Below are 19768 nucleotides of genomic sequence, written 5' to 3' on the forward strand. Positions count from 1 at the left end.
TTTCTTTGTATCAATATAGAATAGTATATTTCTCTAGTCATGGGTTTTTGTACAAATGCTGTGAATATTTCAGAGATAAAGTATTTCCACAGAGTCAGATTATTTCACGTATTTCCAGATGATTTCATGTAATAATAATAATAATAATAATAATAATATTTGGCAGGTATGTATTTGGGGTATGGGTGCACAATACCCCATGGGATATTAAAGATCCATTACAGGACAAGACACAAACATTCTTGTCACTTTAAGTTTATTATTATCCTACATATAAAATAAATATGACAAAATATGAAATAGATATGTTTTGTATTCAATACACAAGAATATACAACATCTGAGAAAATAGATCTGATAAAGTTAGTGCAGGAAGAAATATAATTATTGTCAAATCAAATGACCCATATTAGGGCCGAATTCTAACTTGCATGCCCATAACTCGCATTTTCTCATAAACCATGCATTAGTGTAAATGGGAGAGTTGTGCCAAAATGCAAGTGACATGGATCTCAAGTTAGAATTTGTCCCTGAGAGGATATCTCTACTTATCTAATGAACCTCTATTGCTTTTCAACCTCGTTACGATAACTACTACATCACAGTTTCCTGTAGAAATGAAGATAGCTCCAGTTACTGTGCCCTCCACATAATCAGGGGGTGACTATTAAACAAGGTACTGATCTACAGTACATCAGTAGGGTACTTTGTGAAACCCTTTCCATCCAAACTATACAATGTTATACCGTGTAACATCTATTACTTATCGATTTTGAAATCTACAGTATCTTCCTACCTTTTATCAAATGAATTGGGGGTACCACATTTTCCTGAACGGACACCACAGTCTTAGCTTTGGTGGAAAGCTTTTTGGCCTCAGCGGGTCTTCAGACCTGCAACATGCTACAGGAATCCCTGTTACATGTCTTTATGACACATCAGAGTATCTGTATCAGGTCTGGCTCTGGGCACCCTCGTTGACGGAAATGACTTAAAGAGCTTCCGACATTCAGTCTGGTGATATTGTCTTATCTCATCTTCCCACACTGGACGGAGTGTGGTTACGGTTTGAATATGATGCCCCGTGTCAACTCAATGGTCGGATTACAGGGCTGGAGAGGGTCGTATTCTGCGAAGACGTGGCACACATTCTCCATACCAGCTTCAGTGCCCTTTGCCACTATACCAAATATCCTGGAGCGAAAAAAATCAACAAAGTTGGATATTAGCCTACATTGTTGTTAGCTTTCATTCACAAAATTATACCTATTACAATATGGTCGTATGCATGCTGAAGCGATCTAATAATGAAAAACATTACCTTGCTGGTTTGGAACTCTTGTGCCACCTGTGAAGATAAAAGTGGTATAATTTAGAGATGAAAACAATGTTTAAAAATGGAAGGGGAAACAGTCCATTCAGAGTGGAATTAGATTTCTGATTTGTAGGCCCTGAGTTTTTCCTGACCACATAACCTTACCAGGGAAAACTCAGGGCCCTTAAACACAAGCTTTTGAAAGAATCAACTCACAGTCTCTTGTCTGGATCTTCACCACTGTAGCTGAGCAGGTGTGCAGGGTAATGACGTCGGAAGAAGTGTCTGATGGGAACACACACATTCATCAGATTTCATTTCATCAAGAAAGGTCTTACAAGTCATTACCATCATCAGCTTTCGAGTTATTGAATTCTCTACAGAAAATGTAATTAAGACATTTCAAAATGTTCTTACTTTCTCTGGATGTCTGTCAAAGTGACACCTTTGGGTGACACCTTCAGGTTGACTATGGTGGGTGTGATGGTGCTCAAGTCCATCGTGAAGGTGGAGGACACAGCCTTTTGTACAGCACATGGCCCTGTCAGCATCTCAGTGGGGATAGCACTCAGGTAGAGGAAATTGCAAGCTAGGGAGAAGACATGGAAGATCATTAATTAATTTGAGAGAAGAGAAACCTAGATCATTTTAAAAAACCAGTGTGGTGTTTTTTACCACAGCTGTCTACTGTTGCATGTAGGTCTGGAGGACTCTGGCCTACTGCAGATTTCTACACTTACCAGTCCTTTCCAAACTATTGTAGGAGACCAAATACTGTGTGCAATGTAGCCTACCGTGACTGTTTATAATGTAGCATAAATTATTTAATGCAAGAAGTTGCAACATTGTTGCAACTTGTGTTGCACGCATACCGCGTTGTATAAAATCTGTCCACGTTAAGCAGATTCTTCATTATTAAGCAGGTGAGGAGTTTTGTATGGGCGGCAATGAAAGTGTTGAATTTAGTCAAGATAAACATGAATTGCTATTTTTATACGTGAGGCTTATTTGATCTAATATAAGTTTCATAATGCTTAGGTTGTTACGAGCGTACTGATATAAGTGTGGTTCACGTGACATCCTGGCAACTTTGAGAAAAACACTTTATATCAGAGTTGTCCCTGTTGAAATTCGAGACGGTAATATTCATGAGGCTAGCATAGACTCTCACTCTCCATTGAACACAGGCGGTTGACGTCAATACCCCTCATCGAATATTGAAAAGAGCATTCAAATAACTAGATGGATCCACCAATCCAAAGAGAGGAATAGGTGGGAGCTTGACAGCCCGCCATTCCATTGTTGGGACGGAGACATAGGTATCTCGTCAATATCCAAATCTCTGGCTGTATCCAGCATACTGCGATGATCCAGATAATTGGAGTCGCGAGAGGTCAGGTGGTCACCTCACCTGTGAGCTTTCTTGGCATGCATGGCTTGGGAATCCCTAAAAACTAAAGCATTTTCGCTAACCCTAACCTTAACGGAATTCTCCTAACCTGCTACATCAATTCTCCTAACCTGCTGCTTAAATTATCCTAACCTGCTACGAAAAAGTCAGAGCTGTATCAAAGTGGCGTGTTTTTAGGGAATCTCTGCAAGGCTTATCTGAAGATGCAGTTCTCTAACTTCATACAAATGTAACGATTTTCCAAAGGTATATTATGGGGAAAATTACTTATGGTTGAACTGTAACAAGTTCAAGATAACCAATGCAGTAGTGCAGTAGTTTCCACCCCTTACGAAAAAAGATTGCAGTCAGAGTGCAGTATAACTGCAGTATGCTGCAAATACTGTGTCCAAAATACCACAGTCGACTGCAGTTACTGTACTTTTACTGCAGTTTCAATCTTTTCTTGTAAGGGCTAGTTTACTCAGACAAGCCATTAACAGATAACTAGCTATTATTACAATGAAACGCTAGATACTATAGCTAGCTAGCTTGGCCTACTTCTTTAGCCAGTCCCCACACAGTCAGAGTGCAGTATAACTGCAGTGCGCTACAAATACTGCGTCCAAAATAACATAGTTTTTTTTTACTGCAGTACTTTTGTAGTTTAACTGCAGTTACAGTGCAGTATAGCTGCAGTTCAACTGCAGTACACTGTAGTTATTCTGCAATTACTGTGTCCAAAATACCACAGTCGACTGCAGGTTCTGCACTTTTATTGCAGTTTCAAAACTGCAATCTTTTTTCGTAAGGGTAGGCCTACCAACCTTGTTCATGAAATATGATGTTGATGCAAGTTATTCTTTAGAGACAGAAGAATATAAAACTAGCTAGTTGATTGGCAAATTGACACCACAACTAGATAACCTATTGATGAAAGGTGGGTGCACAATTTTCACCTGTCTTGGTCTTGTCTTCTGGTGATGACCTGTCATTTGTTCCCTCCTCTCCTTTGTTCAGATCTGTAGACCAAACAGATACTATTGAATTGCCTGGTTTAGAAATAAAAAGGTAGTCTTATATGTGGAATATGCTATTATTCACATCATCATACAATTTATGTAATCATAATCATCAGTGGCTTGTTGCTTAATAGATGTAGGCTATCTGTTACATTATTATAGCACACCATGTGACTGGAGCAGAAGTTTGCAGGGTAGGGCATATGCAGTGATGGTGTGTTGGAAGACCAGGGCAGACAGACTACCTGCAAGGGGATCAAAAACACAGTCCAGTTGTTTTAACTAAAAGTATTCAGACCCCTTGACTTTTTCCACATTTTGTTAGGTTACAGCCATATTCTAAAATTGATTTAATTGTTTTTTTCCTCATCAATCTACACACTATACACCATAATGACAAAGCAAAAACAGGTTTTTAGAAATGTTTGTTAATTTAAAATAAATAACTGAAATATCACATTCACATAAGTATTCAGACCCTTTACTCAGTACTTTGTTGAAGCACCTTTGGCAGCGATTATAGCATCGAGGCTTCTTGGGTATGACGCTACAAGCTTGGCACACCTGTATTTGGGGTGTTTCTCCCATTCTTCTCTGCAGATCCTCTCAAGCTCTGTCAGGTTAGATGGGGAGCATTGCTGCACAGCTATTTTCAGGTTTCTCCAGAGATGTTCGATGTGGTTCAAGTCCAGACTCTGGCTGGGCCACTTAAGGACACTCAGAGACTTGTCCCGAAGCCACTCCTGCGTTGTCTTGGCTGTGTGCTTAGGATCATTGTCCTGTTGGAAGTTGACCCAGTCTGAGGTCCTGAGCGCTCTGGAGCAGGTTTTCATCAAGGATCTCTCTGTACTTTGCACCGTTAATCCTGACTAGTCTCCCGTCCCTGCCGCTGAAAAACATCCCCACAGCATGATGCTGCCACCACCATGCTTCACCGTAGGGATCGTGCCAGGTTTCCTCCAGACGTGACGCTTAGCATTCAGGCCAAAGAGTTCAATCTTGGTTTCTCTGTGCCTTGACACAATATTGTCTCTGTGCTCCACGGACAATTCCTTCGACCTCATGGCTTGGTTTTTGCTCTGACTGTCAAGGTGTGTGCCTTTCCAAATCATGTCCAATCAATTGAATTTACCACAGGTGGACTCCAATCAAGTTGTAGAAACATCTCAAGGATGATCAATGGAAACAGGATCCACCTGAGCTCAATTTCGAGTCTCATAGCAAAGGGTCTGAATACTTATATAAATAAGGTATTTCAGTTTTTTATTTTTAATAACTGTGCAACATTTTCCAAAAGCCTGTAACGTATCAAAATGTGGAAAAAGTCAAGGGGTCTGAATACTTTCCGAAGGCACTGTACATGTCAAATGATAAAGCATGAATGTTGTTTCAAGGAATGTCCACAAGAGGGCATGGATGATCTTTCTGAGTTGTGGTTTTGCATCCATGCACCAGAGTAGCCTTGATGATCCAAAGCAACCTCAAAGTCACAAGTGTGTTTAAGATCTGCATAGCTTATCACAATCAGACCCAACTTAGTTTTTTATTATTCTGTAGTGTGATTGTTTGAGATGTGGTACAGACAATATAAATCTAATGTACTTTCATACGTTCTTACAGGACATAGGATAGAAGCTCACATCTCTCAGAGCCCTGAAAAGCAAACAGCTCAATACCTATGCCTCCCAGTTGTCAGCAGACCGACCAGACATGGCTGACTCAAGTCTTGTGATTCCTTAACCAGGGTGTGAGTCATACTTCTCCTTAACCAGGGTGTGAGCCTTTTGTCAAGACGTTTGATTGACAGATTGTTCATTCATGGTAAACAAAGAAGTGTGGGATTGATAGCTTGTCACGCTATGAATGAACAAAGTTAACATAGCCTACTTCTTACCAAAGTATGGTTCCTGTGAAGAGCCCTTGATACGGACGCCTTTGGCCGACGATTCAATGAGAAAGTGCCTCACGAGCTCTGAGCTGCCCTCCGCTACAATAAAGAAGCCAAGAGTCAGGAAAAGAGACAAGGCAGATAAGCAGTGTAGTAGCTACTGTAAACGAATCTGGTATGAGATATGACAGTTAGATCACATACGGACAGAAGCCTTTGGTTCTACTTTGACTGTGGTATTGTTGATGATGTGGTGTTGTGATAATACTGTAATATTGATCATAGTTACTGTTGATATAAGAAGCCAAGATTTAAACACTATAATAACATCCCGGTAATCAAATGCTATTGAGTGTTTGCACTGCCACAGAGTTAGACATTATGAGTAAAGAGCGGTCTCGGGTTGCACCACAGATTTCAGGATAAACACAGACAGACATGCCCACTTAAGTCAGCAGCAGAGAGAGTTAGGTAAGTCCTATCAGGTCATTTCAGGACACACTGGTGTTGATCCTGGCATTTAGTGTGCTTTAGTTGTATACTATGTTTATAGGACTGTGTGATGTGGTGTGTGTGTGGTTGTTCTGAGCAGCAGTGTTGTACTGAGAAGGACTTCAGGATTGTTTACCTGGTTGGCCAGTAGGGGATGTATTGATGGGCACCTGGTCCACCTTCATAGCAAGCCCGAAGGAGCCTCTGAAGGACGTGCTGTCTCTCACCACGAAGGTCCCCGGCTCCTTGTCTATCACTATGGCCTCAGCTACAATCACACAGGTACCACAGACACAGCTCAGACAGTGCAGGGGTATCCCCATAGAGTCACCATTGTTTGTCACTCTGTTGTAGACCGAGTATTAATACAATAATTCATTTTAGATAAGATAAGCTTTTGTTTTCTGTGGAAACATACATTTGCTTTGCGTCTTTAAAATGTATTACAGGACATAAAATGCAACAAAGTACATACAGTTGTGGCCAAATATATTGGCTCCTCATTTCTTCTCAAAATGCTTACCCTGAACTCTGTTGATGTGTGGGCGGAACCAGAACTGGGAGGTGTCCATGACAAACTTCATGGAGTGCTGGTTGCCTTTGAAATGGCCTTGGAAAGCTGAGGGACCATGAAAATGAATTGCACATTATTTTATTATTGAATACGCACAAACCATTTTCCCAGCAGAGGGCACTGGACAGAGATTTTAGATTTGAAACAGATTGACGAGGATCATCATCATCAGGACTCACAGTGAGAGGGAGATGGCGAGGACGGCCTGGAGCTGGGCCTCTGCTTGATCTGCATGTCTGGGACCATTGCCTCTGGAGGTGACTGGGGGCTGAGCTCCCACTCTGGCGCTCCGTTGACCAACACCACAGGGATGTCTGTCAGGGAGCCGGCCAGGGAGGCAGGACTGCTGTGAGGGCTGCTGTGGATCCCCTGGAAGTGGCCGAGTGGTGATGGGCCGGACGGCGAGGGCTTGTCTGGGCTCTGCCTGTTGGTGAACGGCCTGGTTGAGGACCTGGACACGTCGCTGAAGGAGCTGGATGTGCGGTAGAGGAGGAGAGACTCTGGGCTGTCGCCTTCACTGTCACTGAGCAAGGACTGACAGCTGTGGAAGAGAGATGAGTTGAAGAGAGAAGATGTTTACAGCGCTGTAGAGTCCAGACAGAGCATTGGTTGAGCTTTCAAGTGTCAACACCAGTTAGTGTTGCTCTATGGAGTCATGACTGGTCTCACTTGCCATTATCTTTGCATCAAACTCAGATATTAAAGTAATTTCCAAAAGCATGTATTAACACAGTGTGAAGGGGTCTGACCTGCCCATCATGTAGCTGGTTTCTGAGCCGGGGGACGTGGAGAGCATGGAGACGGCACTGTTCCTGTGAGAGTGTGACATGAGCAGGATGACCGGGGATGAACACATGCCCACCTCGCCTCCCTGCATTGAGGGCTGCTGCCGGCGGAGGACACTTCCACACGGCAGTGGGGGGCGAGAGGAGGCATCAGAGAACACCAGGGAGCTTTGGGGGCTGCACCTGGAGCCAGAAGCAGAGGACAGTGGGATGGGAATGCTGCAGGAGGGGGAGACGGAGGAGAAGGAGGTGGAGGTGTTCCTTGGAGAACAGCCTCTGGGGACGAGCACACATCTGGAGACATCTTCATCTGGAGAGGAGAAGTCAACTGGAGAGGAGAGAGGGAGAATGCCAGAGGGAAGTTGGAGCAAATGGTGCTAAATATCGAATAAATAAAGGGAATGTAAAACCTAATAGGTCTATGCAATTTTATATTGTTAACGTTATGTTATCTGAGAGGAGAGAGGAAGAACATCAGAGAGTAGCGTGAGGAAGGTACTGTATATTCAGTGGCTTAAGCAATGAATGAACTGAACTTCCCTATTCTGCGAGCAATAAGTCACCCAATTCGTGGTCTTTTTTTCTCCTTGTGTTTCTAGCATACAGTCACTTACGAGAAGTGAGTACACACATTTAAAGTTGGAGGTCTTAAACGTTTCCTTCCCCATAATATGAATGAGAAATGTTGAAATAGATGTCTTCCTATGATCAAAAATCATATCCATTGCATGCTGTTACAGATTAAATATATTGCCTTTTCAAGTGCCACATACTCATACTATACAGTCAGAGCAGATGGTGGAGACTCGTTTAATCTCATACGTGTACACACTCATACATCCCATTCCTTTCCCTTCTATGGCTTTGTGTCTGTATTAGATGGGCGTGGCTTTATTATGTCAATACTACACAGAGTACACCAAACATTAAGAACACCGTCCTAATATTGAGTTGCCCTCCCCTTTAGCCCTCAAGACAGCTTCAATTCGTCAGGGCATGGACTCTACAAGGTGTAGAAAGCGTTCCACAGGGATGCTGGCCCATGTTGACTCCAATGCTTCCCACAGTTGTGTCAAGTTGGCTGGATGTCCTTTGGGTGGTGGACCATTCTTAACAAGTGACATCAATAAGGGATCCTAGCTTTCTTCTGGATTCACCTGGTCAGTCTATGTCATGGAAAGGGCAGGTGTTCTTAATGTTTTGTACACTCAGTGTATACCACACAAGTGTTTTCCTGGCAGGCTAAAGATATAAGGTTGAAATTCCTCCACGTCATGCAGGCTTTTACTTGTTCAAGTGAGTCCCAACCCTGCCTATTCAAATACACCAAGCAAACACTGTGTTCCTGCTGTGATGATGAGAATACAGTGCTTTGCCATGGAGAATTTCTAGAGAAGTTTCAACTTGTCCCAAAAAAATGATTGCTGACTGTATGATCTACCTACCTGCCTGTCAGTAACCTATTGAAATAGGCAAGTCTGTTGCCCCATGCCACTAAGGTGGGGTATCCTGTGGTCAGTGTGAGTGAGACGGGCGGGTCACTGTGATGTAGTGACTAGAGTTGACGTGGAAAGGTGACTAATACTAAGGGGAAGATAAATTGATGAGTAGGTAGTAACAGTAACTATATCCATCACAATTACTCTGACCTCATTCAGTACATCCCACGCCATTTGTTATTTGGTTTTCTAAGAATGAATACTTCTATATATATGGAATTCTGCTCTATTCTGTTTTTCAGTTGTTCAGACCATGTCAGACTGTGACTGTTGAAAAGGTTGACTGTATTTAAAGCACCACTGTGTGTCTGCCTCAGATGTTCTGGGTGTGGTATGCTTTTTTGTCTGGGCAGTAACCCCAGACAAATGTACTCTATTTTGTAACATTAAACTGATGTGGATTTTTACATAGCCCCGGGCCATGGGTACATGAATGGGGCACAATGGAAGTTGTTATTCAAGGTTCTCAGGCTTGGTCTCCAGCCAACGTACCTGCAGATGTTTCTAACCGCTGTTTTTTTACGACGGAAAAGTACCCTAGGTCTGAATACTTTCATTGACTAAGTTGGACATTTTTGCAATGTTCAAAACTGTTGAATTGAATGACCGAAAGTAATTCAGTAGGCATAAGCCTCCTGACAGGTCTACGTAGAAATATATATTGTTTTATACGTAGATAAACTACAGTTTAAATAAAGCATGTGAGCTTGTACTGTAGAAAGTAAATAGGCCTATATCACAGCATATGAATAACTATTGGGTTTTACACGCTCTCTCACTCATTATCCTACCTGTGTGGAGGCTACTGGACTGGGATCTCTTGTTGATGTGGATGGGCTCAAACGTGGGGTCCAGTTCCAGAATGAGCTGGTTCAGGTTATCTAGGGAGATGTCCAGATCGTCCTGTTCACTGCAACCCCCGTTGGGGTCCATCATGGCGCTCGGACTGCACCCTAGAGCCGCCTCATGAGCAGAGTCCAGCCGGGTACTCTGACCCACCCTGAGAATGTGATTGGGTATTATGTGGGACATAGCTCCAGCTATAGGCATCATGTAAAGGGGAGCTCTCTGAAACAGAACCACCAGTAGGATTAACTCACGCTAATGTATCTACTGCTGTACATATCATTCTTAGCATATCTTGTGTAAATTCATCCGGTGTACATATGTATGATTGCATTTGGATTACTGTTAGAGTGCTATTTGGGTTGTTAATTGGATTCATTCCGACATCCGATATTAAACTTTGATTTGATTTGATTCGCATAAGAGAGATCACTTACAATGGTGTGTCAATGGGATGAATGACGGTTATTATACTGTGTCCGAACTGACCCAAATAGGACAGCTGTGCCTACCCTAGACATGACCCTGCTACTATATGAGTTATATTTACACTTTAGTAAAATGTACATGTATGTATACAAATCTACATTACAGATCAAATGTTTAGGAACCCAGCAGGGAAAAGTTAGCAGAACTGTCTGGTTGTAAGAAACGTCATTTTAACAAGAGTTGCCAACTAGGAAAAAGGTGTCCGTTAAAAGACATTGCAATTCAACAGAACCCAAGTAGAAGGGTCAGTACTAAAAGTCCAGATGTGGTAGATGATCGACATGTTTCCTTTATGATTCACATCATATTGCTTTTTCCTTGGATTCACACACAATGTTATCTTGACACAACGTTATCTTGAGTGAATTAAGTTCAAATATCACTCTTCCACATTATGTGTTAACCCCACCCAGCCTTTCCCAGTCTCAATAGACTTGCAGCTGTCCCGTGTACTACATGAACCCTCCACAAACTGTCATTGTATTGTTGATAGTATTGTCAGAAAAGGTCAACTCTTTGTGATCCCAGTGAAAGGTGCTGCATCTAAATATGAGTAATACTTGCTGTTGGCTTAACAACTACTGGCGATGAACAAATACTCATATGCTTCCCTTAAAGTTTTCTGCCTACCAGTGGTTATCAATGCAGTGGTTAACTTTACAGCATCACACATGCAAGAGTATAGGTAAGGGCCATAGTCATTCTGAAAGATACATGTTTGACCTAAAAGTATGACGCAATCTCTTGTGAAAGTGAAAGGTTTGCTCACAGCGATAGTTGAGGGGATGAATGAAGCAGTCAGAGGAAGGGTGTGTAGTGTGTAGGAGGGAGATCATAGACTCTGCCCCCTCCTCTCCTTCGTCTCCCCTGTGAGCTCAGACAGGGCAAGGCACCCAGTGAGTCACAGGGCCGGAGGGAGTCGCCATGACAACACAACCCTTGTTGTCCCCCCAACACTTCCATTGCTGATACAGCAATCAGAGCCCATACGTTTTCTATCCTGATTTACCACTGGTATTTACAGCAATTAAAAGATGTGCATATGTTACATCTAAAACCTACCTCCTATAAAGAGCCCCTTTAGTGTTGCTGTAGTGTACTGTAGCCTACTATTTCCACATTCTAGACAGAGTGAGGAAAGTTGATGCCTGAGGCACTGCTCTCCATTATGAAACACTTCGAAATCATTCTATCAGCCTTGGGGGCAACACATACTGTAGTTGCAGAAGCACGAGGTTGTACATTAGATTGCTTAATTCAACTTCCTGAGACCCTGCGAAGGACGTCTAATTTGTATGTGTAAGTGCAGGTAGCGTGTGCATGAGGTCCCTTCCCACCTTCACCACGTTACACTTAAGAATAATAGATATAGATGTATTACTGAAAAACCACTACTACCCCAACATTTGGAAACACACAATTATCTATCCTTCAGTAATTAGTTGATTACTAATATGATGAATACAGTAGTAATGTTTTATGATTCTTGTTTGCATAAATCTTTTTTTCCAAAGGGTTAAGTGTAACACAGTATACATATTCTAATTAAATGCATTCTTAATCTCCCTCCGTCACATGTATGAGATTCTTTATACTGTATTTGTTGAAATATAGTTGAGGTATCTTACCTGTTTTTCTTGTTGTCTTATTCTCAATGTGTAAGGAAAGGGGTTGTCTATATCCCTGAGGTTTCAAAGTAAGATAATCCAAGGCTAGAATGCTTTTATTGATAGCTCCCAACCCCTCCTACTGTCATCCAATCAGCAGCCTGTTTCACAAGCCCTTGCTTGCAGCTCTAACATTCTGGGTTAGGTATGATGATGTCATCAGAGTGTGAAGCAAATACAGGAAAAGAATCCTGCCGCAACAGGAAATGTGAATTATTATTCTGATTATAATTAATTAATCATCAAAGCTTGATGATTAGTTGATTATTTGAATCAGCTGTGTAGTGCTAGGGCAGAAAATCAAAATGTGCACCCCCTGGGGTCCCGAGGGCCGAGTTTGGGAAACCCGGGGTTAGGGTAAGGGTTAAGGTTAGGGTTAGGGTTAGTAGATAGTTAGCTGAAATGTTACTGATAGTCTGTAGATAGTCTGTAGAGCATCTACAGATGGACTATACAAATAAAGTATTACGGGCTTCAAAGACCCATATTGAAGCAAGGTACTATAAATTGGTGGAAAACTAAGATGTCAAATAGCTTAGAAGTAGGGTTCCCACATGAAAAAATACTAGTTTACTATAGAATACTACTGTACTTACTATAGAATTCTACAGTAAACTGTAGTATACCGTTGATCAGTTCAGTGACTGCCTAAATTCAACACACCTGGTATTCCAGGTCAGTTAAACCAAAAACATGAAGTGCCTGTGGCACTCCAGGACCAGGGTTGCCTGTGGAATACTATACCACACTGTAGAATCCCTCGACCATGTGTAGTACTTACTATAGAATGTTGTCGCATTCTGTAGAATACTATAGTAAATACTACAGTATTAACAGCAAAAGAAGCACTGTAGTAAATGCTACAGTAATGTCAGCAAAAACACGACAGTCTGCAAAAACACAAAACTTTTTTTACTATAGTAAACACTACAGTATTTAATTTGCATATACTCTGCCCATTCCCCTCCCCTGTACTGTACATGCCATATACAGTGGGGGAAAAAAGTATTTAGTCAGCCACCAATTGTGCAAGTTCTCCCACTTAAAAAGATGAGAGAGGCCTGTAATTTTCATCATAGGTACACGTCAACTATGACAGACAAATTGAGAAAAAAAAATCCAAAAGATCACATTGTAGGATTTTTTATGAATTTATTTGCAAATTATGGTGGAAAATAAGTATTTGGTCACCTACAAACAAGCAAGATTTCTGGCTCTCACAGACCTGTAACTTCTTCTTTAAGAGGCTCCTCTGTCCTCCACTCATTACCTGTATTAATGGCACCTGTTTGAACTTGTTATCAGTATAAAAGACACCTGTCCACAACCTCAAACAGTCACACTCCAAACTCCACTATGGCCAAGACCAAAGAGCTGTCAAAGGACACCAGAAACAAAATTGTAGACCTGCACCAGGCTGGGAAGACTGAATCTGCAATAGGTAAGCAGCTTGGTTTGAAGAAATCAACTGTGGGAGCAATTATTAGGAAATGGAAGACATACAAGACCACTGATAATCTCCCTCGATCTGGGGCTCCACGCAAGATCTCACCCCGTGGGGTCAAAATGATCACAAGAACCTTGAGCAAAAATCCCAGAACATTTACATTTACATTTACGTCATTTAGCAGACGCTCTTATCCAGAGCGACTTACAAATTGGTGCATTCACCTTATAGCCAGTGGGGCCCTAGTGAATGACCTGCAGAGAGCTGGGACCAAAGTAACAAAGCCTACCATCAGTAACACACTACGTCGCCAGGGACTCAAATCCAGACGTGTCCCCCTGCTTAAGCCAGTACATGTCCAGGCCCGTCTGAAGTTTGGATGATCCAGAAGAGGATTGGGAGAATGTCATATGGTCAGATGAAACCAAAATATAACTTTTTGGTGAAAACTCAACTCGTCGTATTTGGAGGACAAAGAATGCTGAGTTGCATCCAAAGAACACCATACCTACTGTGAAGCATGGGGGTGGAAACATCATGCTTTGGGGCTGTTTTTCTGCAAAGGGACCAGGACGACTGATCCGTGTAAAGGAAAGAATGAATGGGGCCATGTATCGTGAGATTTTGAGTGAAAACCTCCTTCCATAAGCAAGGGCATTGAAGATGAAACGTGGCTGGGTCTTTCAGCATGACAATGATCCCAAACACACCGCCCGGGCAACGAAGGAGTTGCTTCGTAAGAAGCATTTCAAGGTCCTGGAGTGGCCTAGACAGTCTCTGTCAAGGCTGAGGTGTATGTGGTGTGGGAGTCAGGCGCAGGACACCGAAGCTAGTCCAACAAAGTTTACTGGTGAAAAATACAAGGCAACGATACAGTAAACGGCCTCAAGAGGCGAGCATTACGCAAACTATGCGTAAAACAATAAACAACGAAACAGAATCAAAACACGCAGCACTACGGACAGGCGAAAAACAACACACAACCTAACCAATACAACACAGGCAACTTATAGAACACGTAATCAGACACAAACGGACACAGGTGTGACAGACAGACAAAAGCAATCACACATAGAAACATTCAACGGTGGCAGCTAGTACTCCGGGGACGACGAACGCCGAAGCCTGCCCGAACCAGGAGGAGGAGCAGCCTCGGCAGAATCCGTGACAGTACCCCCCCCCTTGACCTCGGGGACGGCCAGGAGGACGCGGACCCGGGCGCGTGGGATGCCCACGGTGGAACTCCGTCAGGAGGGATGGATCTAGGATATCCCTCCTAGGCACCCAGCACCGTTCCTCCGGACCGTACCCCTCCCACTCCACGAGATACTGGAGACCACCCATCCGGCGCCTTGAGTCCAAGATGGTCCGGACCCTGTACGCCGGGGCCCCCTCGATGTCCAAAGGGGGCGGAGGGGTCTCTCCTATCTCATGTTCTTGGAGTGGGCCAGCTACCACCGGCCTGAAAAGAGACACATGGAACGAGGGGTTAATATTCTTGTACTCAATAGGCAGTTGTAACCTGTAACACACCTCGTTCAATCTTCTCAGGACTTTAAAGGGCCCCACAAACCGCCGACCCAGCTTCCGGCAGGGCAGGCGGAGGGGCAGGTTTCGAGTCGAGAGCCAGACTCGATCTCCCGGTGCGTATACCGGTCCCTCACTGCGGTGGCGATCGGCGCTCGCCTTTTGTTGACGGATGGCCCGCTGCAGATGGACATGGGCAGCGTCCCACGTCTCCTCCGAGCGCCGAATCCACTCATCCACCGCAGGGTCCTCGATCTGGCTCTCGTGCCATGGTGCCAGGACCGGCTGATAACCTAAATCACACTGGAAAGGTGTTAAATTGGTGGAGGAGTGGCGGAGAGAGTTCTTGGCCATCTCTGCCCAGGGGATATACCTAGACCACTCCTCCGGCCGGTCCTGGCAATAGGACCTCAGAAACCTACCTACATCCTGGTTGACTCGTTCAACCTGCCCATTGCTTTCTGGGTGGTACCCAGAGGTAAGGCTCACCGAGACCCCCAAGCGTTCCATGAACGCCCCCCAGACTCTGGAGGTGAACTGGGGACCTCGGTCAGACACAATATCCTCGGGGACCCCATAGTGCCGGAACACGTGGGTAAATAGGGCCTCAGCGGTCTGTAGGGCAGTAGGGAGACCCGGCATTGGGAGGAGACGACAGGCCTTGGAAAACCGATCCACAACGACCAAAATGGTGGTATTCCCCTGGGAGGGGGGTAGGTCGGTTACAAAATCCACCGAGAGGTGGGACCATGGTCGTTGTGGAACGGGCAGGGGATGTAACTTTCCCCTGGGCAAATGTCTAGGCGCCTTACACTGGGCGCACACCGAGCAGGAGGAGACATAAACCCTCACATCCCTAGCTAACGTTGGCCACCAGTATTTCACGCTAAGGCAGTGCACTGTCCGGCCAATACCTGGATGTCCAGAGGAGGGTGACATATGAGCCCAATAAATAAGGCGATCACGAACCTCGAGCGGAACGTACGTCCGCCCCACAGGACACTCGGGGGGAGTAGGGTCGGTACGCAGTGCCCGCTCGATCTCCGCATCGACCTCCCACACAACCGGAGCCACCAGACAAGACTCAGGCAGTATGGGAGTAGGCTCAATGGACCTCTCCTCTGTGTCATACCGCCGGGACAGGGCGTCTGCCTTACCGTTCTGGGACCCTGGGATGTATGTGATCTTAAAAACAAACCGGGTTAGGAACATGTTCCACCTAGCCTGACGAGGGTTCAATCTCCTAGCTGCCCGGATGTACTCCAGGTTACGGTGATCAGTCAGAATGAGGAAAGGGTGTTGAGCCCCCTCAAGCCAATGCCTCCACACCTTTAGGGCCTGGACTACAGCTAACAGCTCCCTGTCCCCTACGTCATAATTACGCTCCACCGAGCTGAGCTTCTTAGAATAGAACGCACAGGGGCGGAGCTTAGGTGGCGTGCCGGACCGTTGCGACAGGACTGCCCCAATACCGGCCTCGGACGCGTCTACCTCTACTTGGAATTGTAAAGAGGGATCCGGATGCGCCAGCACCGGAGCCGAGGTGAACAGGTTCTTCAGTTTGACAAATGCCCTGTCCGCCTCAGCTGACCACTGCAAGCGAACCGGACCCCCCTTTAACAGGGACGTAATGGGAGCTGCAACCTGTCCAAAGCCCCGGATAAACCTCCGGTAGTAATTAGCAAAACCCAAAAACTGCTGCACCTCTTTTACAGTGGTTGGAGTTTGCCAATTACGCACAGCCGACACACGGTCAACCTCTATCTTCACACCAGACGCGGACAACCGATAACCCAAAAAGGAGACGGACTCCTGGAAGAACAAGCATTTCTCTGCCTTGGCATACAAGTCATGCTCCAACAGTCTCCTCAACACTCGGCGCACCAGGGCTACATGCTCGGCTCGTGTAGAAGAGTACACTAGGATGTCGTCGATGTACACTACCACACCCTGCCCATGCATGTCCCGGAAAATCTCGTCAACAAAGGATTGGAAGACTGAAGGAGCATTCATTAACCCGTATGGCATGACGAGATACTCGTAATGACCCGAGGTGGTGCTAAATGCTGTTTTCCATTCATCCCCCTCCCTAATGCGCACCAGATTGTACGCGCTCCTGAGATCCAACTTTGTGAAGAACCGCGCTCCGCGTAATGATTCCGTCATAGTCGCAATCAGTGGAAGAGGGTAACTGTACTTAACCGTGATCTGATTGAGACTACGGTAATCAATACACGGGCGCAAACCCCCGTCCTTCTTCTTCACAAAAAAGAAACTCGAGGAAACCGGGGAAGTGGAGGACCGTATGTATCCCTGTGCCAAGGACTCGGCTATGTAAGTCTCCATAGCCGCTGTCTCCTCTTGAGACAGGGGATACACACGGCTCCGCGGAAGTGCCGCTCCTGTTTGGAGATCTATCGCACAATCCCCCTGTCTATGAGGTGGTAGCCGTGTTGCCCTCGTTTTGCTAAACACAAGTGCTAAATCCTCATATTCAGGGGGAATGCGCATTGCGGGCACTTGGTTCGGACTCTCTACCGAGGTCACCCCTAAGGAAACACCTAGACATCTCCCTACACACTGGGCAGACCACTCCATAAGAGCCCTCTGTTGCCACGCAATGGTAGGATCATGGGCGCTTAACCAGGGAAGCCCCAGCACCACGGGATACACAGGAGAGTCAATCAGATAAAACTGAATGATCTCCTCATGACCCCCCTGCGTCGTCATCTTAAGTGGTGCTGTGACTTCTCTGATCAACCCCGACCCCAACGGCCGGCTGTCTAGGGCATGAACAGGAAAAGGGGCTTCTACCGGCCGAAGGGGAATTCCTAACCTATGACAAAATGCACGATCAACAAAATTCCCAGCTGCGCCTGAATCTACTAGCGCCTTATGCTGGGAATGAGGTGCCACCTGTGGAAATCTCACAGGTATACACATGTGACCAACAGAGAGCTCTGGGTAGGTGGGGCTACTACTCACCTGGAATGACTCCCCAGTGCGTGACCTGTTGTCCCCTCTCCCAGGAGACCCTCCCCAGCACCTGGCCGCGGTGTGTCCTCCACGGCCACAGTTGGTGCAGGGGATGGCCCCCCTCGGGCTCTCTCTCCTCCTCTCTCTAGCGCCAGCACCTCCGAGCTCCATGGGAATCGGCTCGGAGGTGCTGGAGGGTGGAATGGACGACCCCCACTCGGGACGTCCGCGGGTAGCCAGCAGGGTGTCAAGACGGATGGAGATGTCCACCAACTGGTCGAAGGATAGGTTGGTGTCCCTGCAGGCCAGCTCACGACGAACGTCCTCTCGTAGGCTACACCTGTAATGGTCGATGAGGGCCCTCTCATTCCACCCCGCATCCGCCGCTAGAGTCCGGAACTCCAGGGCGAACTCCTGTGCGCTCCTCTTCCCCTGTCGGAGGTGGAACAGACTCTCCCTCCGCGTAGGTGATGGTAGCGTCGTCTATTCCCCTCCATTCGGCGTTGGCCCACTCCAACGCCTTGCCGGATAGACAGGAGATGAGGGCGGAGACGCTCTCGTATCCCGAGGGCGCTGGGTGTATGGTGGCCAGGTAGAGTTCCACCTGCAGGAGGAACCCCTGACACCCGGCTGCAGAACCATCATATGCCCTCGGGAGCGAGAGCCGAATGCCCCTGGGTCCCGGTGCTGAGAGAGGAGGACTGGCCGTTGGTGACGGGATGGTGTGAGAAGGCGTGGGCATCTCTCCCGTAACCAACCGGCGCAGAGTGTTGGACACCTCGGTCATGGCGGTCCCAAGTTGCCGGATCATGGTGTCTTGGTCGCTGATCCGCTCCTCCAGCGACTTGGGTGCCGCCACTGCTCCTGCTGACTCCATACTGGTGTGTTGTTCTGTCAAGGCTGAGGTGTATGTGGTGTGTCAGGCGCAGGACACCGAAGCTAGTCCAACAAAGTTTACTGGTGAAAAATACAAGTCAACGATACAGTAAACGGCCTCAAGAAAAACAGAGGCGAGCATTACGCAAACTATGCGTAAAACAATAAACAACGAAACAGAATCAAAACATGCAGCACTACGGACAGGCGAAAAACAACACACAACCTAACCAATACAACACAGGCAACTTATAGAACACGTAATCAGACACAAACGGACACAGGTGTGACAGACAGACAAAAGCAATCACACATAGAAACATTCAACGGTGGCAGCTAGTACTCCGGGGACGACGAACGCCGAAGCCTGCCCGAACCAGGAGGAGGAGCAGCCTCGGCAGAATCCGTGACAGTCTCCAGATCTCAACCCCATAGAAAATCTTTGGAGGGAGTTAAAAGTCCTTGTTGCCCAGCGACAGCCCCAAAACATCACTGCTCTAGAGGAGATCTGCATGGAGGAATGGGCCAAAATACCAGCAACAGTGTGTGAAAACCTTGTGAAGACTTACAGAAAATGTTTGACCTGTGTCATTGCCAACAAAGGGTATATAACAAAGTATTGAGAAACTTTTGTTATTGACCAAATACTTATTTTCCACCATAATTTGCAAATAAATTCATTAAAAATCCTACAATGTGATTTTCTGGATTTCTTTTTCTCAATTTGTCTGTCATAGTTGACGTGTACCTATGATGAAAATTACAGGCCTCTCTCATCTTTTTAAGTGGGAGAACTTGCACAATTGGTGGCTGACTAAATACTTTTTATCCCCACTGTATTCATTTCCCTACAGGTTAGAGAAAAGAACAGAATCGCTGAACTAGCTGTTCAGACCCCAATCCTACCTACCTACAGGTTATGAAAAATGTCCTGTTTTAGTATTTCTCCAGTAGGTTTCCTGAAGGAGAAAGCCT

The 19768-nt window shown here is 45.5% G+C and overlaps 1 protein-coding gene across 1 annotated transcript; it reads right to left on the reverse strand.

Annotated features, from left to right (window-relative positions):
- LOC311113597 (tensin-4-like) lies at positions 1 to 11998 on the reverse strand. The gene is made up of 13 exons (XM_084156849.1): positions 11929 to 11998; positions 9757 to 10033; positions 7431 to 7794; positions 6861 to 7222; positions 6631 to 6726; positions 6244 to 6375; positions 5622 to 5714; positions 3895 to 3972; positions 3665 to 3727; positions 1733 to 1904; positions 1532 to 1600; positions 1322 to 1348; positions 1 to 1194 (listed from the first exon to the last, which is right to left on the reverse strand). Exons 2-13 carry the CDS (start codon positions 10016 to 10018, stop codon positions 1062 to 1064), a joined length of 1851 nt encoding a protein of 616 aa, XP_084012975.1. The 5' UTR covers positions 10019 to 10033; positions 11929 to 11998; the 3' UTR covers positions 1 to 1061.
- Positions 11999 to 19768: the final 7770 nt, after the last annotated feature.

Source organism: Coregonus lavaretus (assembly GCF_964263955.1).
Source record: "Coregonus lavaretus genome assembly, chromosome: 40".
Classification (NCBI taxonomy): Eukaryota; Metazoa; Chordata; class Actinopteri; order Salmoniformes; family Salmonidae; genus Coregonus; species Coregonus lavaretus.